This window comes from Trichomycterus rosablanca, chromosome 11, assembly GCF_030014385.1.
Source record: "Trichomycterus rosablanca isolate fTriRos1 chromosome 11, fTriRos1.hap1, whole genome shotgun sequence".
In the NCBI taxonomy this organism is placed as follows: domain Eukaryota; kingdom Metazoa; phylum Chordata; class Actinopteri; order Siluriformes; family Trichomycteridae; genus Trichomycterus; species Trichomycterus rosablanca.
In genome coordinates, this window is record NC_085998.1 from 4221464 (window position 1) to 4249173 (window position 27710).

Below are 27710 nucleotides of genomic sequence, written 5' to 3' on the forward strand. Positions count from 1 at the left end.
GTAACAGCTGGGGCCAAACCCATTATAGGTAGTAAAATATGGCATACTTTGAATTGAGATGGGACCAGGTCACGTTCACCAGGTGCCACATTGGACATACAAAGTTCAATCACTCCCCCCTAGTAAGTGGTGAGGGTGACCACACTGTGAAACCTGCCAAACTCCCCTAACAGTCGAGCGTTTATTAACAGAATGCACAATTTACCACCACACTCTGATCGAGTTCCTATATTTACAGGCACATAAATGACACCCGCACACAACAGTAACCAGCACATTCTTGGTGTTAAACCCATTTATAACTACAGCTTCCCATTAAAGTACAAAACAACATGTTACAGTGCTTTGCATCGACATGACTTTGCAGTAGCAGTAACATAGAACAGTAAGATAAACGTAAACAAAGTTAGCAGAATCAACTCAGCTTTCGGACTTTATGACCACTTTCTTGTTTCTACACTCGCTGTCCATCTTATCAGCTCCACTTACCATATAGAAGCACTTTGTAGTTCTACAATTACTGACTGTAGTCCATCTGTTTCTCTGCGTGCTTTGTTTGCCCCCTTTCATGCTGTTCTTCAATGGTCAGGACCACCACAGGACCCCCACAGAGCAGGTATTATTTAGGTGGTGGATCATTCTCAGCACTGCAGTGACACTGACATGGTGGTGGTGTGTTAGTGTGTTGTGCTGGTATGAGTGGATCAGACACAGCAGCGCTGCTGGAGTTTTTAAACACCTCACTGTCACCGCTGGACTGAGAACAGTCCACCGACCAAAAATATCCAGCCAGCAGTGCCCCGTGGGCAGCGTCCTGTGACCACTGATGAAGGCAGCAAAACAGCTCAAACAGCAGCAATAGATGAGCGATCGTCTCTGACTTTACATCTACAAGGTGGACCGACTAGGTAGGAGTGTCTAATAGAGTGGACAGTGAGTGGACACAGTGTCTGATCCACTCATACCAGCACAACACACACTAACACACCACCACCATGTCAGTGTCACTGCAGTGCTGAGAATCATCCAGCACCTAAATAATACCTGCTCTGTGGTGGTCCTGTGGTGGTCCTGACCATTGAAGAACAGCATGAAAGGGGGTAACAAAGTATGTAGAGAAACAGATGGACTACAGTCAGTAATTGTAGAACTACAAAGTGCTTCTATATGGTAAGTGGAGCTGATAAGATGGACAGTGCGTGTAGAAACAAGGAGGTGGTTTTAATGTTATGGCTGATCGGTTTACTTGCGCTAAAGCCGGCAGATTTGAGAACGTCTGTGGGCGTGGCGGCGCTCGATGTCTGTGCCGTTCTAATCCAACTGTTGTAATGACTCTCCCCAGAGGTATAATTAGCTCTTCATCTCAAGTTTGCTGCAATACGGTTTACTCTGGTGTACAGTTGTTGGACAGCTGTTGTCGGACAGTTGGTGTGTGTGTTACGAGAGAGGTGAATTCTACTCTGGTAAAAGACAGTTGCTCCTGTGCGCTTGTGTTTGCGTGTGTCGGTGTTGAGTTTGACCTCGGGCCCCGTTCCGACTGGGAACCTCCAGAAATACTTCTATGCAAACACACACACACACACACACACACACACACACACAGAGCTGAACAACTGCACTCAAATAGCGCTGTCACTAACGACTATTTTTCTATCGATTAATCTATAGACTATTTTATCGATTAGTCGATTAATCTAAACGATTAATTTTCCTCCACAAAATTTAATTCAGCTTCTTTTTATTTTAACAACAAACTGTACGGCATAATAATATAACACAAAACTAAATGTAAACAGGGTTTATGTCCATATTAAACAAAGTGCAGCACGTGTTTATGGTGTTCCCTACACAAAGCAAAGTGCTTCAACTTACAGCAGAGATAAAATAGTTAGATGTAGCCACGTCTCATGAAGTCAAACGCAGTGGTGTATAGTAACGAAGTAATAATACTTCGTTACAGTACTTAAGTAGTTTTTTGAAGTACTTGTACTTTACTGGAGTATAAAAATTTTCGGCAACTTTCACTTTTACTCCACTACATTTTCTAAAGAAATGGTGTACTTTTACTCCGTTACATTCGCTGTATGTAAATTATTCGTTACTCGTTACTACAGAATGAAGGTAAATGATGTGAGATGTGTGACGGACTGCACGCTGGTTTGGTGAATCTGCGCTTGTGAGTTAGACGGTGGTTAAACACATTAATGCGCATGTGCAAACGTTCTCTAAACGCTATCGGAGTTTTCTAAAAGTGCGTCGTTCACCCAAACACACGCAAATATGGAGATTTCAGAAGCTCCAACACACTGATGTAAGTTAACAATGATGAACAAAGTAAAGCTGCAGCATCAGCGTTTTTTAATATTATTAGCATTAACATTGTTCAGATATCTACCTCCCATTTTTACCGATTACATTCCAACCACAAATAAAACGTTTCATAAATCATTACATTTGTTTGGGATTCATTGACTGCAAAACTCATGAAGACACGGCCATTACTTAGAAATGGTGTTTTCTTAAAGTAAGAATACCAATATTTTTTTAGTTTAACACATGCCATTCAGTGAGTAGATACAGCCCAAAAAAGATTATTTAAATACAGCTTATTTTACTCAAATATTTTGATTTAAAATAATGGTTGAACAGATCGTTAAAGGGATAAAAGTGCCACGTTTTGTTAAACTCTCTTGAGTTTTGCTTTAAATTAATTATGCCAAAATAATTTTTTTGGTATTGAAATATACTACCCAAACAAAAAAATGGGACAGTATAGAAAATGCTAATAAAATAGATGCAGTGTTTCTTACATTTACATCGACTCACATTCTAAAAACGTTGGAACAGGAACATTTAGGGCTAGTAAGAAGTTAAAAAAAAAACTAAATAATATCATGATTTCAAACAGGTGATACCAACAGTTGATTATGATTAGAGATGGGACGATCGATCGACTTTCAATCGATATCGGCCGATTTTCAATCAAAATATGCTATCGACGATCGGACGATATTTCCTAAAAGTAGCCGATCCGATCGTGTGATATATAAAGATCACGTTAAGCTTAACAGCTCAGTGGATTGATCCAGACTTTGCGCTACAAAACACGAACCATCACATCACCATTCATCAACAATCGTACAGAAACCACAGTGAAAGCTCTTCATGACCTAAAATAACATCATTAACGTTGTGCATCATACATACGATGTAATTTTGCTGATTGTAATATTTACTTTAAAAAGATAATTCAACCCGGTCACATGTGAGTCGATTCTATCAGCACGTTATATAAACTCCTGGTTCACTTTGGTAAATCGTAAGTGGTTCTTACTTGTGATGTAGATGAGAACAGAAAACGTTACAGAGCCAATCAGAGGCAAAAGTTTATTCATTACCAAATTCATTAGTTCAGGATCATCTGCTGAACTTTTAGGGTAATCAGAACTTTTAGCTCCACAGACGGAACGAGTCTGACTCGGTGACCGCTCTGTGGTAATAGCGGTTTAATTAAGCTTTTTAATTAAGCTTTTTAATGTAAGAAAGTCACACAAAATGTTCTGTAGTAGTTGGTGTTTATTTAAAACCACAGCATTTATTAATAACAGTAAAAACGGAGAGAGAAACTTACGCGTCACATTCGACTCCTGAATCAGAATCATTTAAAGCGACACTGTGAACAAAGCGTTTTTTTTAAAGAAACACACACACGCTGTTGCTTTCGGTTTATCTTTTAAGTTTTTTTCAGACTAAACTGGATAACATTAAACCTGTGTGTGTGTGTGTGTGTGTGTGTGTGTGTGTGTGGTCAGTTAGACTAATAAGATATGTCTCCTGTGGGTGAAAAAAATAATTGTTTGGATACTTTATTATTTACTGCTGATTTTGCGCTAAAAATTGCATGCAGGTTAATTGTTAAGGTGGTTTACAGGCTTAAAAGAACGATCTTTATATTTGAAATGAGCGCTTCAGTTTATACTAACAGCATTTACTTTTACTTCTACTTTTAATACTTAAGTACATTTTAGATCAAATTACTTTTGATACTTAAGTACATTTTAGATCAAATTACTTTTGATACTTAAGTACATTAAACGTCAGATACTTTTAGACTTTTACTGAAGTAATATTCTAAAAGGTGACTTTTACTTCTATCAAAGTAAATTTCTGGTAAGATACTTGTACTTTTACTCAAGTATGGCCTTCCAGTACTTTATACACCACTGGTCAAACGTACAGTAACGACAGAATGAGCCCAGATTCTAACCTACACATTCACTCCAAACTTACTTCACATTCTAAGCCATGTAAACACAGTGGTGAGCGTTACGGCGCATTCACATGAGAAGCTTCTTGCAACCCCAAAAATCGTGAGTCCAACGGAGCAAAGTGCGCGGCGCGTGTAACTGAACTCGCTAAGGAATACGGTATTCTAGCATCTCCGCGATTAAGAAGCGTAATAAAACGATATAGGCCGCTCAGGTGGCGCAGCGGTAAAAACACGCGCTGCAACCAGAGCTGGATCTCGAGTACGTCGTATCTCACCGGTTCGAGGCCGGGCGGCTGTATGAGCGACGATTGGCCGGTTGCTCAGTTGGGGGGGGTGGGACAAAGAACCGGATGCGGGTCGCTCTCTGTCGGAATGCGATTACGAGCTCTGCCGGCTGATTAGAGGCGCCTGCACAGAGACGAGGAAGAGCGCCCTCAGGGTGTGTCTCTCCGCATGCGACGCTAGGTGGCACGACACTCATCAATGTGCGGGTGGCAAAAATGCATCCGGGTGCTGCTCATGTTTCAGAGGGGATATGGGTTAGCTTCGATCTCCTCGGTCAGGGCGGGGTTCGGCATAGACAGAGAGGAAGCAGGATGCAAGTTGAACAATTGGACGAGCTAAAGGCGGAGAAAAAGCCAAAAAAATAAATAAATAAAATAAATAAAACAATATAGACGTGCAACATCAGGCTGGTGCTGCTGTGGTACCATCAAAGCTCTGCACAGTGTACAAACCACCTCTTAGTTTTGTGCCAGTTTTGAGTATCACCAAACTTTACGATCGGCTTCTGACCGCTGCAGACGGTGTTTTTTAAGACGGCGCTTAATGCCCCCAACCAGTGACTGGACCAAATACGACTGAGGTCACGCACGCAGGTAGTGCTGAGGGAATCATATGAACGCTTATATGAATGGAAACGCTGTAGAAATTAAACAGGATCATTTATAAACATAGTTTTTAAAATGATGCATATTGACTAGGTCATCGACTAGGTCGACCAATCGCGGCAGCCCTACACTCACATGTTCTTTCTTTAGTCGTTTAGTGTTAATGTACTTCTCCTCTGTGTTCCGTTCCAGTACTCAGGTTGTATAAACTACATGGTGGGTTGTGTGTGTGTGTGTGTGTGTGTGTGTGTGTGTGTGTGTGTGTGTGTGTGTGTGTGTGTGTGATGATGATGATGATGATGATGAAGCTGGGTTGTTGTTTTTAGGCAGCTTGTACTTGTACTGATGTGGATTTTCGCTCTCAGACGGTGTTTGCACAGCTTCGTCTGGTGCTTCAGACTGGAAAAAACGTGTGAGGAATTTAGATTGATTTGTTTTGCCAGGAAGTCTAATCAGACATCAGACGGAGAGTTTTACGCAGTGATTTTTCTGCTTTGTGTATCATATTATAGTCATAGAAAGTGTACAACCCCAAATCATAAAGAGTTGGGACAGTATGGAGGTGTTCCTTACATTTACTTTGACTCTTATCCCATTGCAGACCGTAGCAACCCAAGATATTTCATGTTTTGTCTGATCTGATCAGCGTAAAGACCTGAGTGATTTAATAAGAGCCAAATCGTTATGGACAGACATCTGGGTTGAAGACTCTCCGAAACAGCCAGGGGTGAGTACCCATCGACAGTGGTCCAAGAACTGATGTCAGAGGACATGAGGACTGTGGTGTCTGGTACGGATCAAGAGCAGATGATTTTATCCTGTGATGAGGTGAACGTAGCACAACACGCTGTGCACCGAGCGCTTCTGTGTATGGCGCTTCGTAGTCACAGGACGGTCGAAGTGACCATGCTACCTCCTGTCCACCAAAAGCTCTTACAATGGGCACAGAGAAGTTGAAAGACCTGACGGTAATTAGATACCACAGGACCTCTGGTTGCCCATCTGGTTGGGCGAGTGGTCCTAATGGTTGTTTATTTTTTAAAATTGTACATAGTCAATAAATCAATAGATGGACAGACAGATAGAATATAAATAGAATATATGTAGATCGATAGACAGACATATAGATTATAAATAGATAGATTATAGATAAAATATTGGTAGATAGATAAACAGACAGAGATTATAAATAGATAGATTATAGATAGGATATAGATAAATAGACACAGACAGATAGGTATAGATAGACAGATAGATAAATAGAATATAGATAGATAGACATAGATTCTAAATAGATCGATTATAGATAGATAGACAGACGGACAGATAGATAGAAGACAGACAGACAGATAAATAGATAGATAGACAGACAGACATAGATAGATAGAGTAGATAGACAGACAGACAGACAGAGTAGATAGATAGACAGACAGACAGATACACAGACAGATAGATAGATAGAGACAGACAGACAGACAGACAGACAGACAGATAGACAGACAGAGTAGATAGATAGACAGACAGACAGACACAGACAGATAGACAGACAGACAGAGTAGATAGATAGATAGATAGACAGACAGATAGACAGACAGACAGACACATACACAGACAAACAGACAGATAGATTAGATAGATAGATAGACAGACAGACAGATAGATAGACAGACAGACACAGACAGACATATATATTTTAAATAGATAGATTATAGATAGAATATAGGTACACAGACAGACAGACAGACAGATAGACAGACAGATAAATAGATTACATAGATAGACAGACAGATAGATAGACATATATATTTTAAATAGATAGAATATAGGTACACAGACAGATAGATAGACAGATAGACAGATAGACAGACAGACACAGACAGACAGATAGACAGACAGATAGATAGACAGACAGACAGACACAGAGTAGATAGATAGATAGATAGATAGACAGACAGACAGACAGACACAGACAAACAGACAGATAGATTAGATAGATAGATAGATAGATAGACACACAGACAGATAGACAGACAGACAGACAGACATATATATTTTAAATAGATAGATTATAGATAGAATATAGGTACACAGACAGACAGACAGATAGACAGACAGATAAATAGATTACATAGATAGACAGACAGATAGATAGACAGATAAATAGATTACATAGATAGACAGACAGATAAATAGATTACATAGATACAGACAGATAGATAGACATATATATTTTAAATAGATAGAATATAGGTACACAGACAGATAGATAGACAGATAGATGGATAGATAGACAGATAGACAGATAGATAGATAGATAGATAGACATATATATTTTAAATAGATAGAATATAGGTACAGAGACAGACAGACAGATAAATAGACAGACAGACAGATAGACAGATATTATTATTGTAAATCCTGGACTGGTAGCCTGTATCAGCCAAGAAGCAAATGAGTGTCCTCAGTCCTAAACAATCACAGAACCGTGTTTACAGGACAGATATTATGACATGGTGGTCAGCATGCCCGTCCTAACTCTTTTGGAATCATTGCAGCGGTCATATTCATGTGTATTTAAATACTGTAACACTGAAACCAGATTTGATGGACTGTGATCATTGTGATCATCTTTAATCGAACCAAAATGGAAACGATCCTTAATACTTCGGAAAACGATTGGTATAAAAGAGCACATTTATAGAACGACATAAGAACAGCACTTGATGATGGATGATAGACTGACGTGAGAATTATCGACCCTTCCTGCATCGCGTAGAACAAACAAAGAAATAAATAAATAAACAAACAAACCAAGTTGTGTGTAGTTCGTCTTCAGTGATGTGGAAATAGTTTGAAGCATTTAAACTCTGGTGACCGGACCAGACCAGAACAGTCCAGTCGTACCACCTCTTACAAGGGTGTGTTTGATGTATCTGATGTGGTCTGGACCGTCACTGGTGCAGTTGAAGAGAACCACGACCATGTTCTCGATATCTTCTTTACCTTCGCTCTGACTGAACTCCAGCGTGAGGTGAAGCATTCCTGTGTTTTATTGGCAGCAGATGTGGAGACGCGTCCCGTATGGAGCCGCACATCAGGAGTGATATGAATGTTTAGCGTTACGCGTGGAGCGAATGCTAAAACACTTATTAAAGCTGAATGAACAGTTAGAAACGCTCCCTGTACTGGAATCAGGTCTGAACACCGAGCCGAGAGTGAACGCAGAGACGTCACCAGCTGACCTGTGTGGAACAGCGGCGAACCGCTTTATTACATTTATGTGACCCTTGATGTCAGGGCTGCACTGTTTACACCGAATGATGAACACGTCGCCCCGGGTGCGGCTGAACCTCGGCACATTAATCAGATCTGTAGCCGAGGGGCCAGACGGCGTCTGTGATTGGAAACAGTGGGAGCACTTGTAGAAACTTGAACCGGTTTCCTGTTCGACTCGAGTGGGGGGCCACGGTAGTCCACGCTGGACGGGGCCGGCTCAGGGCCGAGCGCTCTGTCTCTATCTTTGCCGTTATAGCCTTTGTGGTTAAGGTACTGGACTAGTACTGGATCTGGTAGGGATCGGGATTTTGTTTTTGGAGCTTTGAGTCTTCTTTTCCTGCTTGTCAACTCTGCGTCCAGAAGGTCTTGACCTGTCCGTGTCTGTACTTAAGAATCTTCAGCTCTTCCTCTGTATAGTGTGGTTTTTTTTTGTTCCATTTCTTGGTCAAATACAGAAGTGGCAGAAAGGTCTTAGCGGAGGTGCTAATCTAAACCTAGCACTTACAGCGGGTATTAAAAGGTCCTCACACCCCTGTTAAAATGCCACGTTTTTGTAATGTAAAAAAATTAGACCAAGATAATTACTGAGACAGAAGGGTACAGACACATTACCCACTTTACCCAGACAGAAGGGTACAGACACATTACCCACTTTACCCAGACAGAAGGGTACAGACACATTACCCACTTTACCCAGACAGAAGGGTACAGACACCTTACCCACTTTACCCAGACAGAAGGGTACAGACACATTACCCACTTTACCCAGACAGAAGGGTACAGACACATTACCCACTTTACCCAGACAGAAGGGTACAGACACATTACCCACTTTACCCAGACAGAAGGGTACAGACACCTTACCCACTTTACCCAGACAGAAGGGTACAGACACCTTACCCACTTTACCCAGACAGAAGGGTACAGACACATTACCCACTTTACCCAGACAGAAGGGTACAGACACATTACCCGCCTTACCCAGACAGAAGGGTACAGACACATTACCCGCTTTACCCAGACAGAAGGGTACAGACACATTACCAACTTTACCCAGACAGAAGGGTACAGACACATTACCCGCTTTACCCAGACAGAAGGGTACAGACACATTACCCACTTTACCCAGACAGAAGGGTACAGACACATTACCAACTTTACCCAGACAGAAGGGTACAGACACATTACCCGCCTTACTCAGACAGAAGGGTACAGACACATTACCCACTTTACCCAGACAGAAGGGTACAGACACATTACCCACTTTACCCAGACAGAAGGGTACAGACACATTACCCGCCTTACCCAGACAGAAGGGTACAGACACATTACCCACTTTACCCAGACAGAAGGGTACAGACACATTACCCACTTTACCCAGACAGAAGGGTACAGACACATTACCCGCCTTACCCAGACAGAAGGGTACAGACACATTACCCACTTTACCCAGACAGAAGGGTACAGACACATTACCCGCCTTACCCAGACAGAAGGGTACAGACACATTACCCGCTTTACCCAGACAGAAGGGTACAGACACCTTACCCACTTTACCCAGACAGAAGGGTACAGACACATTACCAACTTTACCCAGACAGAAGGGTACAGACACATTACCCGCCTTACCCAGACAGAAGGGTACAGACACATTACCAACTTTACCCAGACAGAAGGGTACAGACACATTACCCACTTTACTCAGACAGAAGGGTACAGACACCTTACCCACTTTACCCAGACAGAAGGGTACAGACACATTACCCGCTTTACCCAGACAGAAGGGTACAGACACATTACCCACTTTACCCAGACAGAAGGGTACAGACACATTACCCACTTTACCCAGACAGAAGGGTACAGACACATTACCCGCCTTACCCAGACAGAAGGGTACAGACACCTTACCCACTTTACCCAGACAGAAGGGTACAGACACATTACCCACTTTACCCAGACAGAAGGGTACAGACACATTACCCACTTTACCCAGACAGAAGGGTACAGACACATTACCAACTTTACCCAGACAGAAGGGTACAGACACATTACCCGCTTTACCCAGACAGAAGGGTACAGACACATTACCCGCTTTACCCAGACAGAAGGGTACAGACACATTACCAACTTTACCCAGACAGAAGGGTACAGACACATTACCCACTTTACCCAGACAGAAGGGTACAGACACATTACCAACTTTACCCAGACAGAAGGGTACAGACACATTACCCGCTTTACCCAGACAGAAGGGTACAGACACATTACCAACTTTACCCAGACAGAAGGGTACAGACACATTACCCACTTTACCCAGACAGAAGGGTACAGACACATTACCCACTTTACCCAGACAGAAGGGTACAGACACATTACCCGCTTTACCCAGACAGAAGGGTACAGACACATTACCCACTTTACCCAGACAGAAGGGTACAGACACATTACCCGCTTTACCCAGACAGAAGGGTACAGACACATTACCCGCTTTACCCAGACAGAAGGGTACAGACACATTACCCGCTTTACCCAGACAGAAGGGTACAGACACATTACCCACTTTACCCAGACAGAAGGGTACAGACACATTACCCGCTTTACCCAGACAGAAGGGTACAGACACATTACCCACTTTACCCAGACAGAAGGGTACACACACATTACCCACTTTACCCAGACAGAAGGGTACAGACACATTACCCACTTTACCCAGACAGAAGGGTACAGACACATTACCAACTTTACCCAGACAGAAGGGTACAGACACATTACCCGCTTTACCCAGACAGAAGGGTACAGACACATTACCAACTTTACCCAGACAGAAGGGTACAGACACATTACCCGCTTTACCCAGACAGAAGGGTACAGACACATTACCCGCTTTACCCAGACAGAAGGGTACAGACACATTACCCACTTTACCCAGACAGAAGGGTACAGACACATTACCAACTTTACCCAGACAGAAGGGTACAGACACATTACCCGCTTTACCCAGACAGAAGGGTACAGACACATTACCAACTTTACCCAGACAGAAGGGTAGACACATTACCCACTTTACCCAGACAGAAGGGTACAGACACATTACCCACTTTACCCAGACATAAGGGTACAGACACATTACCCACTTTACCCAGACAGAAGGGTACAGACACATTACCAACTTTACCCAGACAGAAGGGTACAGACACATTACCATCTTTACCCAGACAGAAGGGTACAGACACCTTACCCGCTTTACCCAGACAGAAGGGTACAGACACATTACCCACTTTACCCAGACAGAAGGGTACAGACACATTACCATCTTTACCCAGACAGAAGGGTACAGACACATTACCATCTTTACCCAGACAGAAGGGTACAGACACATTACCATCTTTACCCAGACAGAAGGGTACAGACACATTACCCACTTTACCCAGACAGAAGGGTACAGACACATTACCATCTTTACCCAGACAGAAGGGTACAGACACATTACCATCTTTACCCAGACAGAAGGGTACACACACCTTACCAACTTTACCCAGACAGAAGGGTACAGACACATTACCCACTTTACCCAGACAGAAGGGTACAGACACATTACCAACTTTACCCAGACAGAAGGGTACAGACACCTTACCCACTTTACCCAGACAGAAGGGTACAGACACATTACCAACTTTACCCAGACAGAAGGGTACAGACACATTACCAACTTTACCCAGACAGAAGGGTACAGACACCTTACCCACTTTACCCAGACAGAAGGGTACAGACGCATTACCAACTTTACCCAGACAGAAGGGTACAGACACACTACCAACTTTACCCAGACAGAAGGGTACAGACACATTACCCACTTTACCCAGACAGAAGGGTACAGACACATTACCCACTTTACCCAGACAGAAGGGTACACACACATTACCCACTTTACCCAGACAGAAGGGTACAGACACATTACCCACTTTACCCAGACAGAAGGGTACAGACACATTACCCACTTTACCCAGACAGAAGGGTACACACACATTACCCACTTTACCCAGACAGAAGGGTACAGACACATTACCCACTTTACCCAGACAGAAGGGTACAGACACATTACCAACTTTACCCAGACAGAAGGGTACAGACACATTACCCACTTTACCCAGACAGAAGGGTACAGACACATTAAAGCTAAAGGTGGGTCTGGACTAAAAAAAAGACTCCGCAGTTCCTCTACACGGGTGCACACAGTCGCCCATCCCTTCTCAGCTTCTTTTGAAGAGGGCCATGTTGAGACCGTTGGCACCTTCAGAGAAGCTTTTAATGCTGAAGATTCACTGCCAGGAACTTCGTTTGCGAGTCTTACACAGAGTCCATCAGTCTTCTGGCTCCCTGCTCTCAGACGGAGGCGAGACCGCGGGAACGTTTGCTTTTACCCAGGGAGAGGAGAGGAACCTCTCCAAAAGCTTTAGCCGGGTAAACACATGAATCTGGATTGCTCTTTGTCGTCCCCTCCACAGACACACACACACACACACACACACACTCGCTATTTATCAAAGGAAGTGGGATTTGAAAGTCAGTGGAACAAAGAATGACGTACAGGAATGTTCTGATGGATGATAAATATGGGTTACAGTGGATCCACCGGCAAACATTTTAGTGCAACACACACACACACACACACACACACACAGCTAGGAGCAATTTAGAGCAGCAAATCCATCTTCTGCATGCTTTTATGTGGTGCGAGAAAGCAGAAGAACCCAGAGAGAACCCACATGAACCTGTTACTGGAGGCAGGGATCGTATCAAACAGTTCATCTCATTGGAGGAGCTTTAAAAAGGTCAGCAACTGGGTCAAAGTTCGGTCAGGTCGCTTCGTTGCATTGAAGGCATTTAAATGAACCAAACACAGGACGTGATGTCACAAGATGAGACGGTAAACACGCAGCGAGAGAACCGAAGACTTTCTTTGGTCGCTGTTTTGACTCTTAACGCCTCTTGCTGGGTGTTTAGTCGGGAAAATGACCTGCAGGTATGAACAACCTCAATAAGTGTGTGATGAGCTCGGCGTGGTGCGGCGTTCCGATGACCGACTTGCAAAATATCTGACATCCGCCACTTACTTTGGTTTGATTGTAAATTTGTGAGTGTGCCGAAGCTTCTCTTTCGTACAGAGATCTGTATCGCGCACGGAGAGCCACGCCCTGCTCTCCATCATTCACCATCTCTGTGCGGACGCCATCGACCAGCCAGCGCTGAATCCGAATTTAAAAACGAAATAAAGTGAGAGATTCTGAACACCCCGGTTCGAACTCGGCTCTGCTACCGGTCGGCTGGGCGCCATCTAGATTAGATTAGATTAGATTAGATTCAACTTTATTGTCATTACACATGTACAAGTACAAGGCAACGAAATGCAGTTTAGCATCTAACCAGAAGTGCAATAAGCAGCAAGTGCAGGATGTACAGTATCTACCATATATACAGGATATGGGCAGTGGTATGAACAAGATATACAGATTAAGGTGCAGATTAAGATTAAGGTGCTATGCAGATTAAGGTCATACAGATTAAGGTGCTATGCAGATTAAGGTCATACAGATTAAGGTGCTATGAACATAATAGAGGAATGTATATTTAAGCAATAGAACACGAGAGGGAGTGTGTTATCGCCAATAACATCACGGCTGTGATTCGGTCGCAGGTAGATCATCACAGCCGTGATGTTATTCGTGATAACACACGACCTCAAGTGTTCTATTGCTTTTATACAACAGTTTTTACAAAATAAAGAAAGAAAATAAATCAAAGAAGCCCTGAATTTCATAATAAATATGCTTTAATATTGACAATACCTTCCGCCAAAAAGTAGTTCCACAACCAATATAAAGTTTAACACTACAAAGCAGACATCCCAAGTTGCAAAAACTCATTTCAGGGAGGTAAGAACAACAAGAAGAAGAAGGCAAGAACCTCCGAAGGGAAAAAAAGAAATAAAAAACCTCTCGCACACACCAAAGGATTATGGGTGATAACAGAACTTTTAGGAGCTGCTAACTGGGCTATTAAGCTAACTGTTCGCGTCACAAACACATTAATGTTCCCTACATAGTGCACTAGATTGTGTATCAGATCGCAGATTTATGTTCCCTACATAGTGCACTAGATTGTGTATCAGATCGCAGATTTATGTTCCCTACACAGTGCACTAGATTGTGTATCAGATCGCAGATTTATGTTCCCTACATAGTGCACTAGATTGTGTATCAGATCGCAGATTTATGTTCCCTACATAGTGCACTAGATTGTGTATCAGATAACGGATTTAAAACGCGATCAGGAATAAAGTCGGTGTCGCCTGCGTGCGCGTTTGTGTGCATGAAGCTCGTCGTTACCGGCAAAGCGTCAGCGGAGTAATACAGTTGTGGTGTGAAAAGGCCGTGCCGTTATCACCAATATCAGCACGGTTAGAACGCTTCTCAACCAATCAGATTGTAAGGTCGGAACTACCTGTTGTATAAATAAAACATAGTAAACAGATGTATACGGTATAGATGGAAATTATGAACAAGTGAGATACAGTGTATCACAAAAGTGAGTACACCACTCACATTTCTGCAAATATTTCATTATATCTTTTCATGGGACAACACTATAGAAATAAAACTTGGATATAACTTAGAGTAGTCAGTGTACAGCTTGTATAGCAGTGTAGATTTACTGTCTTCTGAAAATAACTCAACACACAGCCATTAATGTCTAAATTGCTGGCAACATAAGTGAGTACACCCCACAGTGAACATGTCCAAATTGTGCCCAAATGTGTCGTTGTCCCTCCCTGGTGTCATGTGTCAAGGTCCCAGGTGTAAATGGGGAGCAGGGCTGTTAAATTTGGTGTTTTGGGTACAATTCTCTCATAGTGGCCACTGGATATTCAACATGGCACCTCATGGCAAATAACTCTCTAAGGATGTGAGAAATAGAATTGTTGCCCTCCACAAAAATGGCCTGGGCTATAAGAAGATTGCTAACACCCTGAAACTGAGCTACAGCATGGTGGCCAAGGTCATACAGCGGTTTTCCAGGACAGGTTCCACTCACAACAGGCTTCGCCAGGGTCGACCAAAGAAGTTGAGTCCACGTGTTCGGCGTCATATCCAGAGGTTGGCTTTAAAAAATAGACACATGAGTGCTGCCAGCATTGCTACAGAGGTTGAAGACGTGGGAGGTCAGCCTGTCAGTGCTCAGACCATACGCCGCACACTGCATCAACTCGGTCTGCATGGTCGTCATCCCAGAAGGAAGCTGACGCACAAGAAAGCCCGCAAACAGTTTGCTGAAGACAAGCAGTCCAAGAACATGGATTACTGGAATGCCCTGTGGTCTGACGAGACCAAGATAAACTTGTTTGGCTCAGATGGTGTCCAGCATGTGTGGCGGCGCCCTGGTGAGAAGTACCAAGACAACTGTATCTTGCCTACAGTCAAGCATGGTGGTGGTAGCATCATGGTCTTGGGCTGCATGAGTGTTGCTGGCACTGGGGAGCTGCAGTTCATTGAGGGAAACATGAATTCCAACATGTACTGTGACATTCTGAAACAGAGCATGATCCCCTCCCTTCGAAAACTGGGCCTCATGGCAGTTTTCCAACAGGATAACGACCCCAAACACAACCTCCAAGATGACAACTGCCTTGCTGAGGAAGCTGAAGGTAAAGGTGATGGACTAAACCCAATTGAGCACCTGTGGCGCATCCTCAAGTGGAAGGTGGAGGAGTTCAAGGTGTCTAACATCCACCAGCTCCGTGATGTCATCATGGAGGAGTGGAAGAGGATTCCAGTAGCAACCTGTGCAGCTCTGGTGAATTCCATGCCCAGGAGGGTTAAGGCAGTGCTGGATAATAATGGTGGTCACACAAATATTGACACTTTGGGCACAATTTGGACATGTTCACTGTGGGGTGTACTCACTTATGTTGCCAGCCATTTAGACATTAATGGCTGTGTGTTGAGTTATTTTCAGAAGACAGTAAATCTACACTGCTGTACAAGTTGTACACTGACTACTCTAACTTATATCCAAGTTTTATTTCTATAGTGTTGTCCCATGAAAAGATATAATAAAATATTTGCAGAAATGTGAGGGGTGTACTCACTTTTGTGATACACTGTATATACAAATGAGGTATGTACTAGGGCTGCACGATATTTCGTTTCAGCATCGTCATGGCGATGTGTGCGTGCGCGACAGTCACATGGCAGGACGTGCGATGTTTCTTAATGCAAATGATATCAAATACGTCACGCTACGACTTTTTTGCTGCTCGACACAAAACGAAAATTCACACCGTTCTCATTTTCCATGACGGCTCACACGCCTCGTGTACCGGGCAGCAGCCGGTCGGAGGACTCGTAGGATCCGGGTTCATTGAGATTTCGGACTCGTGATTCCTGATTCAGTACAAAGATTCGAATCGTTAACCCGGATGATTCAGGAACCGCCCAGCTCTGGTATTGACCAGTCTAATCTGCAGCGTTTCTCTCTCATTGATAAAAATATGGAACAAAGCGCGTCCCGTATCGGTTCAATACGAAACTTAAAAAACATTTAGTTTTCAAATAAGGAACGATTCCGTATTTTGCGGGACGGTTGGCAACCCTAGTCACAGCGCTAACATGTCAATATAACATCTCGATTCGTGTACAGAAAACGGTTGCATTTGCTGACAAGCCCAAACTTGCTAATAAAAACACTCGTTAAAAATCAATGATATATTATACTAAGCAGAAGGATTGTAGTGCAACCTTTACCAGGAGGAGAGATGTGGGGGGTTAACGGAGGACAGAATAAGCTGTTCCTCGATCTGCTGGTCTTGGTCCGGAGGCTCCTGGTGCGCCTGCCGGAGGGCAAGAGGGCAAACGGTCCGTGTGCAGGGTGGGAGGAGTCCTTAAGAATGCAGACAGCGTTTCCTCTGGACGCCCTCAATGGGTGGAAGTGGAGTCCCTGTGATGCCCTGGGCCGTTTTGACCACTAGCGGGCACGATTGGACGATTGGCAGTGCCTGCAGCAGACGCAGATTGGCCACCGTGTCTGCTGGGTGGGGAAATGACCGGACCGAGCGGGTGTGGTCTTCAAACGCTGTGCGAGGACCCTGGTTAGCAGACCGAGGCAGGGATCCACAGCAGAGGAAGACGGATTGACTGGGAGAAAATGCAAGCAGTGCAAGCAATTGAGGATTAAGGGCCTTGCTCAGGTGCCCAACACTTGCAACTAGGCAGAGGTGGGGCTTAAACCAGCAACCTTCTGATCACCACCCCAGTACCGTAGCTACTAAGCCACCACTGCCCCAGTGCCCGTTCACCTGCTTCTCTTCAGGTTTTGAGTAATGAGTTCCTCTCTGGCACCGGGCATCATGTGACATCTGACATCAGTTCTGCAAAAGTCCTGACGAAGGTTTGGAGTTCAGTTCCCAGAACTTGGAGTGAATGCTAATTTAGTGCTGGTGCATGAATGGAGATATGACACTGGCAGTGATGGACACCGTCTGAATGCCGCTATTTATGCCGTTAGCACAGACCCGCAGTGTTTCTGAACAATGGCGCTCTTGGCTCGGTCGCCCGGTTGACCCCCCGGCTCCCGTCATCCCACGAGTAATACGTGGCTTTCTGAAGGAGTAGTCTCCGTCCAGCACAGTGCACGCTGGGATACGTCACCAGGGTTCGACCCATGCAGCAGTCCGAGTCCGTTATTTCCCCGAAACGACCCTGATCTGATTCGTGTTCCGTGCGTTATTTGTTTTCTGAACATCGTCAATAAAATATGTTCTGTATGTTAAAATTAGTTTTTCTTTTTTATCTTGCTACCTGATGCACTCGTCCTATTTACACTATACTGCCAAAAGTATTCGCTCGTCTGCCTTCACACACATATGAACTGGAGTGACTCCCGTTCTTAATCCACAGGGTTTAATATGATGTCGCCACCCTTTGCAGCGATAACAGCTTCAACTCTTTCCACAAGGTTTAGGAGTGTGTTTATGGGAATTTTTGACTCCCCTCTAATTCATCCCAAAGGTGTTCTATCAGGTTGAGGTCAGGCCAGTCAAGTTCTTCCACACCAAACTGGCTCATCCACGTCTTTATGGACCTTGTGCTTTGTTCACTGGTGCGCAGTCATGTTGGAACAGGAAGGGGTCATCCCCAAACTATTCCCACAACGTTGGGAGCATGAAATTGTCCAGAATCTCTTGGTATGCTGAAGCATTAAGAGTTCCTTTCACTGGAACTGAGGGGCCGAGCCCGACTCCTGAAAAACACCCCCACACCATAATCCCCCCTCCACCACACTTTACACTCGGCACAATACAGTCAGACAGGTACCGTTCTCCTGGCAACCGCCAAACCCAGACGGAGAAGCGTGATTCGTCACTCCAGAGAACACGTCTGCACCGCTCTAGAGTCCAGTGGCGGCGTGCTTTACACCACTGCATCCGACACTTTGCATTGCGCTCGGTGATGTGAGGCTTGGATGCCGCTGCTCGGCCATGGAAACCCGTTCCATGAAGCTCTACACACTGTTCTTCAGCTCATCTGAAGGCCACATGAAGTTTGGAGGTCTGTAGCGATCGACTCTGCAGAAAGTTGGTGACCTCTGCGCACCCCGCTGACCCGCTCTGTCATTTTACGTGGCTAACACTTCATTGGTTGTCGTTCCCAATCGCTTCCACTTTGTTATAACAGCACTGACAGTCGACTGTGGAATATTTAGTAGCGAGGAAATTTCACGACTGGACTTGTTGCACAGGTGGCATCACGGTACCACGCTGGAATTCACTGAGCTCCTGAGAGCGACCCGTTCTTTCACTAATGTGTGTAGAAGCAGTCTGCATGCCGAGATGCTTGCTTTTATACACTTGAGTTCGATGATTTGGATGGGGGAGTGAATACTTTTGGCAATATAATGTATGTGGGCTTGGGACCTGCACTAAGAGTGCACTGATGTGCGTATATGTTGCACCAACTCGCAGTATAGACACACACATGATTTTTTTCTTGCATTTTTTTGTCGTATGAGGAAACTAACAGAGCCGACGTGAAGGATGGTACTTCCTCTGATATCACTGACGTCTCTCTCTGTGTGTGTGTCTCTCTCTCTCTTTCTCTCTCTCGCAGGAAGTGACTGTGAGGCTTTGTGGGGATTCGGACCACACTGGATTCAGAAGATCCAGAATCTGCGAACACACGCGTTTCCTCTGTGAAGATTAAGCTCCTCCGGCCGCTCGGGGGGAACCGGAGTCGGGATCTGGATCTGGATGAGCTTCCCAGCAGAAGCGCGTTATCCTTATCGCTCTGACAGACTGGATCTGTCGGCCCGTCGGCCCATAGCTGGACTTCTGGACGTTCGGTTTTTCACTCCGTGCTGTTGAGCGGTGTCCCTACTTTTTTAAGACTTTTCTATTTTTTATTAGAGGTCTTCATGAGCGCGAACCCGACGAGCTACAGCGAGGGTTCCTTGACTTTCGTTTGAGGGATCCGTTATGCAGTTTTGGGTTTTTCCTCCAAGGATCACGGTCGCTCGGTGGTGCGAGGAGGATTTGATCTCTACGCCAGTTTAAAAAGCTTTACAGCCGGGCTGTGTCTCATTCAGACTCTCTCTGACATGCGTCTCTTCCTCTTGGAGCCTTCAAGCTACCGGTTTACTTGATTAGAGAAGTTCCAGCTCTGTAACCTCTGCAGGTTTCCGTGTTCGCCGATCGTACGGGTACAGGTGAACCGAGAGCGTTCCTGCCGGGGCCCGCGGTGCAGACCAGACGCTTCCCGGCTGCTTCGGCCACTTATGTATTGTTGCAGTGCGCAGGAAAGCAAAATGGACTGGAGAATGGAGAAGCGGCGCTTCTTGCTTGGCGGGTCCAAGCAGAAAGTCCAGCAGCAGCAGCAGCAGCAGCACCAGCAATACCCGCTGCCCGAGCTCAGCCGCACCCTCAGCGCGCCCATCGGGACCTCCTGCTCCGCCCCTTCCCCCCTATCGAGCGTGGGCGGCGTCCCTTCCGGTTGCCACGACGTCCCGGGCGGCGGAAACGCCACCACCGCCATCGCCGACATCCAGCAGGGCATCTCCAAATACCTGGACGCGCTGAACGTCTTCTGCCGCGCCAGCGCCTTCCTGACCGACCTCTTCGGCAGCGTGTTCCGCAACTCGCGCTACTCCAAGGCTGCCACGCAGCTGAAAGACGTGCAGGAGCACGTGATGGAGGCGGCTGGCCGCCTCACCGCCGCCATCAAGCCGGAGATCGCCAAGATGCTGATGGAGCTCAGTGCCGGCGCCGCCAACTTCAAGGACCAGAATGATTTCAGCCTGCAGGACGTCGAGGTACGACAGTTCTATCGTGTTGAATTATGAAATATTTCATGTGTGTTTAACCTAACCGAATCCGCCGAAGTATGGGCGAATAAGAAGGGGTCGATGGACCGCACACCGATCAGAGGGAGCGTGTGTGGGGCAAATATCCCCTCTTTGGGCGCCATCGGGGTCTCAAGTGGCAAAAAACCATGGTCTCGCCCCTTCATGTAAGGCAGTTGTAGCCTAGTAGCCTAGCCTACTGGACTAGTAATCGAAAGGTCACTAGTTCAGGACCCATCACTGACAGGTTGCCACTGTTGGGCCCTTGAGCAAGGCCCTTAACCTTCAATTGCTTAGACTGTATACCGTCACAGTGCTGTAAGTCACTTTGGATAAAAGCTTCTGCTAAATGCCGGAAATGTAATTGTAGTCCACACTTTACATTTCCCATAATGCCATGCTTTGCTTTAAATTTCTATTATTTTATTATTATTATTATTATTATTTTGACAAACATTCAGAAAACACAGAAAGTCTTCAGCATTATTTTCAAATTTATTTACAAATACGTATAAACACGTTATTTAGGGCGGAGTGTTTCTTTAACTGCGTGTACTTGGGGTCCTTTTCTTGGAATTTAGTCATCTCCGAATCCCGATTGTGAATCCGCTGCTGCTCGCATGACCCCAGTTCTCACCACACGTGTCCAATCTGCGCCGCTTCTTATCACCCGCCGGTGTTGGGTTCCCGCACGGAGCTGTGGTGCGTACAGAGAGACACGCTAGGCTCCACGTCACTCCCCCTCCACTCGCACAGTTCCAGAAATGACATATTGGGGGGGGGGGGCACTGGGAGGAGACCCCGTCCGACCTTCCCTCCCTCAGACTCGGTGGCTGCGCTGAGGTCTGAACACTCCACAGTGGTGGTGCTTCCACGTCAGAGCTCTGGTCCTAAGATCATCCTGTAGGTTTTAGTCCCATCTCACACCGAGCTAGAAAGCGATCCCGTCTCTCATTGCTCACGGTTTCCTCTCCTGGAGATCAGTCGCTCATTCCTGAGGTTTGCGTCCTCCCGATATTTCGCTTTTCTGTATGTTTAAAACGGCCTTTTATGAGCCGGTGATATCCGTGCCATGCTGGATGTGGTCATGACCAGAACAGGAAGACCACACACCACAATCTGTCAAATGGGCCGTCCTGTGGTGAGCACTAGAGCTGCTTCAGAGCCGAGGAGACCTGACCGGGGACGCTCAGGCTTCACTGCGCCGGCTTTTATATGATCGTTTTATTGAATGAAGATATAGATTTATTCAAAACCTGGGAATAAGTAAGAGCCCCCCTCAACCTAATGCCTAGACAAGAGCTACATGTGATTATATCTGTCCGGTTACTCAGCCACACCCCAAGTAAGACTATGGGACTGATTAGTAGTGACTTAAAATAATATGATTTAAAATGTGATCATTGCAGGCGCTCAGGTGGTGCAGCGGGATATTCAGCTAGCGCACCGGTGCCGAGATTGTGAACTCCTCGGTCGGCTGGGCGCCATCTAGCGGGCATAATTGGCAGTGCCTGCAGCAGACACATCTCTGCTAGGACGGGGTGACCGGACTATGTGGGTGGGGGGTTCAGGCGCTGTGTAAGGACCCTGATCGGCAGATAGAGAGGAGCCTGTGCATAGTGCATGGGTGAAAAAGGGTTCCGCTAAGGGCTGAGCACGGGTCGGAGGAGGCGTGAGCACCAATATACCCTCGACTGCAATCGGGGATCCGCCAGCAGCGGAAGTCAAACTGACTTCAATAAATTGGGATAACACGGGAGAAAACGCATCGATAAAATAGAAAAAAAACGAGGCGATTGCTAACTGAATTGCCGTAGGATTGCTAGGACGGCTCATAGTGCAGATTAACAAGTAAACATGAGGCACTTGAACGCTACACGAATTAAAAACGTTAAATCGCTAAACACAAACATTACAGTTTGAATTTCACAGCAAATTGCTCATCACACGAGGTAAGACTATGGGACTGATTCCTATAAAATATATAATGTTCAAAGTAATGACTTAAAATAATATGATTTAAAACGGGATCATTGCAGGCGCCCCGGTGGCGCAGCGGGATATTCCGCTAGCACACCAGCGCCGAGATTCTGAACTCCTCGTTGCGTTGACTCTGCATCGACACCGGTCGGCTGGGTGCCATCTAGAGCAGCGATTCTCAACTGGTGGGACACGTTCTGGGCGGGTCACGGACAGCTTGTAAAAAATAAATACATTAAAAAAAATTTAAAATAATTAATGCTCATCTGATTTTGTACTCGTCTTTTATCTGGGAAAAAAAGAGACAGAGAGGCACGCATCCGACGCGCACAGCATTCTCGTTGCCATGGTAACCACCATACCGGTTACCCTTCTCTTTAAATTTGTGATGATGTTCGGAGGCAAGATGGCGAAACGCAAATACAACCCGGAGTATTTGAAATGTGGATTTTCGTTCATTGAGGACAAACACGGACAGAAACCCCAGTGTGTTATTTGTAATGAAGTGCTGGCACATGAGAGCATGAAACCATCCAAACTAATGCGACATTTACCAACGAAACATCCCGCATGTAAAGACAAGCCGGTGGAGTTTTTTCAAAGACGACTTCATGAGCTGAAGGTATCACAGAAGTGTCTGACAGCATCTTGCTCCAAACAGGTTGAACACTGAGCATGATCTGAGAGTAACTCTGTCTACCGTCACCCCAGACTTTGAAACTCTGATCAGAAGTAAAGTACATGCCCAACTGTCTCACTGACTTCCACAAAAGACAGGTTAGGTGAAAGCATCTTGTTTTGTAGCCTTATTTATTTTATGCAGTTTTGATATTTAAATTTATTGTAGTAACTTTTATACATGCAGTTGGCATGGTCCTCCTCAGTTTCTTTAAAAACTTGCTCTTAAATTCACTTTGCATGCATATGTATGTTTAAATGTGTTTTTGAAGGCTATTTTTCAAAAATAAATTTGTTTGGTTTGTATTCTATAAAAGTGGGTCGCGACTTAATGACCATGAGAAAATGTGGGTCCCGGGCTGAGACCAGTTGAGAACCCCTGATCTAGAGGGCATAATTACATTTACATTTTCGACATTTAGCAGACTCTTTCGTCCAAAGTGACTTACAGGTATGACTGAACACAATTTTGAGCAATTGAGGGTTAAGGGCCTTGCTCAGGGGCCCAACAGTGGCAACTTGGCGGTGGTGGGGCTTGAACCGGCAACCTTTTGATTACTAGTCCGGTACCTTAATCACTGAGCTATCACTGCCCCATGATTGGCAGTGCCTGCAGCAGACACGTTTCTGCTAGGGCGGGATGACCGGACTATGTGGTTGGGGACTTCAAACGCTGCGTAAGGACCCTGATTGGCAGATGCATGGGTGAAAAAGGCAGGTCGCAGGAGGCGTGAGCAGCAGTATACCCACCTCGACTGCAATCCTGGGATCCACCAGCAGCGGAAGACACAACTGACTACACTAAACTGGGAGAAAATGCATCATGTTACACATAAAACTTGTGTTTATTATCGTCCCCCTGTTCCAAAACAGCCCAGAAACCCAGTCTAGGTAAACAAACCCCCTTTTTATTTTAACCCGAGTGCCGCTCTTCGTTTCCTCTGCGACTTCCAGGCGTGCGTGGGAACGTCACGGTTTGTTAGCCAGCGGCGTCTCGTACTCGGGTGCTAACCGCAGGAACCAGGAGTGAACCGAACCCCCCCCCGTAATGGTACACACGGTCCAGTCGGCTCTCTGTTTCTCTTGTTCCGGGGAAGCCTGTTCTCCTCAGGGAGCGTTCGTCCGTGTAGCGGAGGTGTAGGTTTACACTCATCCTGGCAGGATCAGATGGCGGGTTTCCCCGGAGCCAGATCTCCAGGGGAACCTGATACTCCTGTAGTCTGACTGAAACAAAGCTGCCCGGGATTCTGCAGTTAGCAGAAGATGCCGCCACGCTCGGGTTTTAATGAAGCAACGTGCAAAAATAATAAACAGTTGTTAAGGAAATACAGTCCAGGATTTGACTGCTATCATCGGCCGGTCGGGTGTCTGCACAGGCCACAGGTGTATAAAACCGAGCACCTCGGCATGCAGACTGCTTCTACACACATTAGTGAAAGAACGGGTCGCTCTCAGGAGCTCAGTGAATTCCAGCGTGGTACCGTGATGCCACCTGCGCAACAAGTCCAGTCGTGAAATTTCCTCACTACTAAATATTCCACAGTCGACTGTCAGTGCTGTTATAACAAAGTGGAAGCGATTGGAACGACAGCAACTCAGCCATGAAGTGTTACCACATAAAATGACAGGGCGGGTCAGCGGGGTGCACAGAGGTCACCAACTTTCTGCAGAGTCGATCAATACAGACCTCCAAACTTCATGTGGGCTTCAGATGAGCTCAAGAACAGCGTGTAGAGCTTCATGGAATGGGTTTCCATGGCCGAGCAGCTGCATCCAAGCCTTACATCACCAAGCGCAATGCAAAGCGTCGGATGCAGTGGTGTAAAGTATGCCGCCACTGGACTCTGGAGCAGTGGAGACATGTTCTCTGGAGAGACGAATCACGCTTCTCCGTCTGGCGATACGATGGACGAGTCTGGGTTTGGTGGTTGCCAGGAGAACGGTACCTGTCTGACTGTATTGTGCCGAGTGTAAAGTTTGGTGGAGGGGGGATTATGGTGTGGGGGTGTTTTTCAGGAGTCGGGCTCGGCCCCTTAGTTCCAGTGAAAGGAACTCTTAATGCTTCAGCGTACCAAGAGATTCTGGACAATTTCATGCTCCCAACTCTGTGGGAACAGTTTCCTGTTCCAACATGACTGTGCACCAGTGCACAAAGCACAAGCTCCATAAAGACGTGGATGAGCCAGTTTGGTGTGGAAGAACTTCCTGACCTCAACCCGATAGAACACCTTTGGGATGAATTAGAGCGGAGACTGTGAGCCAGGCCTTCTCGTCCAACATCAGTGTCTGACCTCACAAATGCGCTTCTGGAAGAATGGTCAAAAATTCCCATAAACACACTCCTAAACCTTGTGGAAAGCCTTCCCAGAAGAGTTGAAGCTGTTATAGCTGCACAGGGTAGCGACATCATATTAAACCCTGTGGATTAAGAACGGGAGTCACTCAAGTTCATATGCGTGTGAAGGCAGACGAGCGAATACTTTTGGCAGTATAGTGTATTTGTGCTTTTACTCGAGTATGGCTTTCAGGTACTTAATCCACCACTGGTTATTTATGACTTCACCCAGGCGCCTCTCTCGGGGTCGGTGCCCTTGTGTTCCGTTCGAGACTGAAACCGGCCCTGCCTTGTTTTTCCAGTCCGCTCCAGCGAGGGGGGGGCACATAGTTTAGCTTTTTACAAGGCAGCCCGCAGGTATTTTCAGCACGCACCTGTGAACCCGCTCGGTGTCACGTTGGTGCCTTCTTTTTTCATCCCGGTTACGGAAATTTAAAATGCCAGGGCGTGTTTTTTTTTACCCTCCTTTCTCTGTTTATTTTTGGGAATGGGTCGGCATTGACGCGTTTACGGCGGCGTGGCGGACGTTCGCTGGACCTCGAGTCGGTTATAGATGCTGATATCTGAGACGACCGCGAGCTGAAGGACTGCAGGTCGAAGTGCTGAGCTGCTCGTCGTGTTTAATGAGCGTCTCGGTCGCGCTCGTTTACGGCCTCGGCTCTCACGGTTTGATGGCTGGAAGATATCGCAGATTTCCTATTAAGGCAGGCGGCCTCGCGTCCGAGTGAGGACCCGGAGAATGATGCTCTGTTTACGTTTAGATTGTCTAAGACGATTTTCCCTTCTCATGTTGCGCCTTAGTAAGGTGCTCGACCACCACAAGCCACCGGAACATCGACTAGTTTTCAGAATCCAGATTTTTTCCCCCTCACTAAGTGCGTCGAGTTCTTGAAAGATTACACTCCCACTAGCACGCCAGCTAACGTCTCCATCCGTGTACCGAAAACGGTTAAACTGTCCCTGATACAAATAAACGACACTCGTGCACCTTTATACAGATTAAACATCAGTGAGAATTTATTTACATTTGAAAAGAACTCCGTTGGTTGCTCCACATTATATTCGTCCGCCGTGTTTGTCATTTTTTTGTGCCGCACTGGATGCTGGGATCGCCTTCAGCGCTGAGGAGTTGCCGGACGCTCCCTCGTCATTCAGTCAGATCATCACTCAGGATTAAGGCGCCTCAGTAGGAGCATTTTAAGGGATCTAAGAATTTAGACACGCCCTCTTCTCGTGAGTAGAGAGATCATGAGGTTTTCGGACACACCCAAAACAGTCATCAAAACAGCAGGGCCTCTGAAAGCCCTCACTTCTGAGGTCGAGCAATCGGGCCTGGTCTAATCGCTGTGCTCGCATGAAAACTCGGAACTCATGAAGCCGTGTTTGTGACTGAAGCTCCTGCCATTGAACCCTCTTATTACCTATAGTCATTGTTATCCAAAATCTAGGTTAGTTTAGAATGGTTAGGATTTTATACATGCCTCCTGTACGAGGGATGTTCATAAATAACCAGTATCTGGTAAAGACGTTGTTGATGGATTAATGCTGCTGGTTATAAATGTCATTTTAATTCATTCCCAAGTTAAGAACCTCAGAATCAGATTCTTTATTTATACCAAGTACCAGATGTGCAAGGAATTACTCTTGGTGCTAGGGCTGGGCGATTTTCACGATTAATTCGGTTAATTCGCATGAACGTTTTCACCCGATGTTAGAATGTGACAATCGCGATTGTTTACATACTTTATATTTTAATTAAAATACCAACATGTCACGAGGCAGAAACTGACCAGACGCCCGCGGAATATAAATCAGAGAAAGTTTAATATCAAAAGGGCAAAAACAGTGTACAAAATCAGGTAAAGTCCAAAACCAGTGGATAAACTAAAAC

At 45.5% G+C, this 27710-nt stretch overlaps 1 protein-coding gene across 3 annotated transcripts in view; it reads left to right on the plus strand.

Annotated features, from left to right (window-relative positions):
* LOC134323381 (granule associated Rac and RHOG effector protein 1-like) overlaps positions 1-27710 on the plus strand; it is a 71218-nt gene that overhangs the window by 16557 nt on the left and 26951 nt on the right. For 2 of the 3 annotated variants that reach the window (XM_063004898.1, XM_063004900.1), the window contains exon 2: positions 19599-20796. In XM_063004898.1, the coding sequence (XP_062860968.1) occupies positions 20263-20796 (534 nt within the window). In that variant the 5' untranslated portion in view covers positions 19599-20262. Of the gene's footprint in view, positions 1-5790; positions 5888-19598; positions 20797-27710 lie in introns of those variants that run through there. The other variant, XM_063004899.1, reaches the window with a different exon arrangement.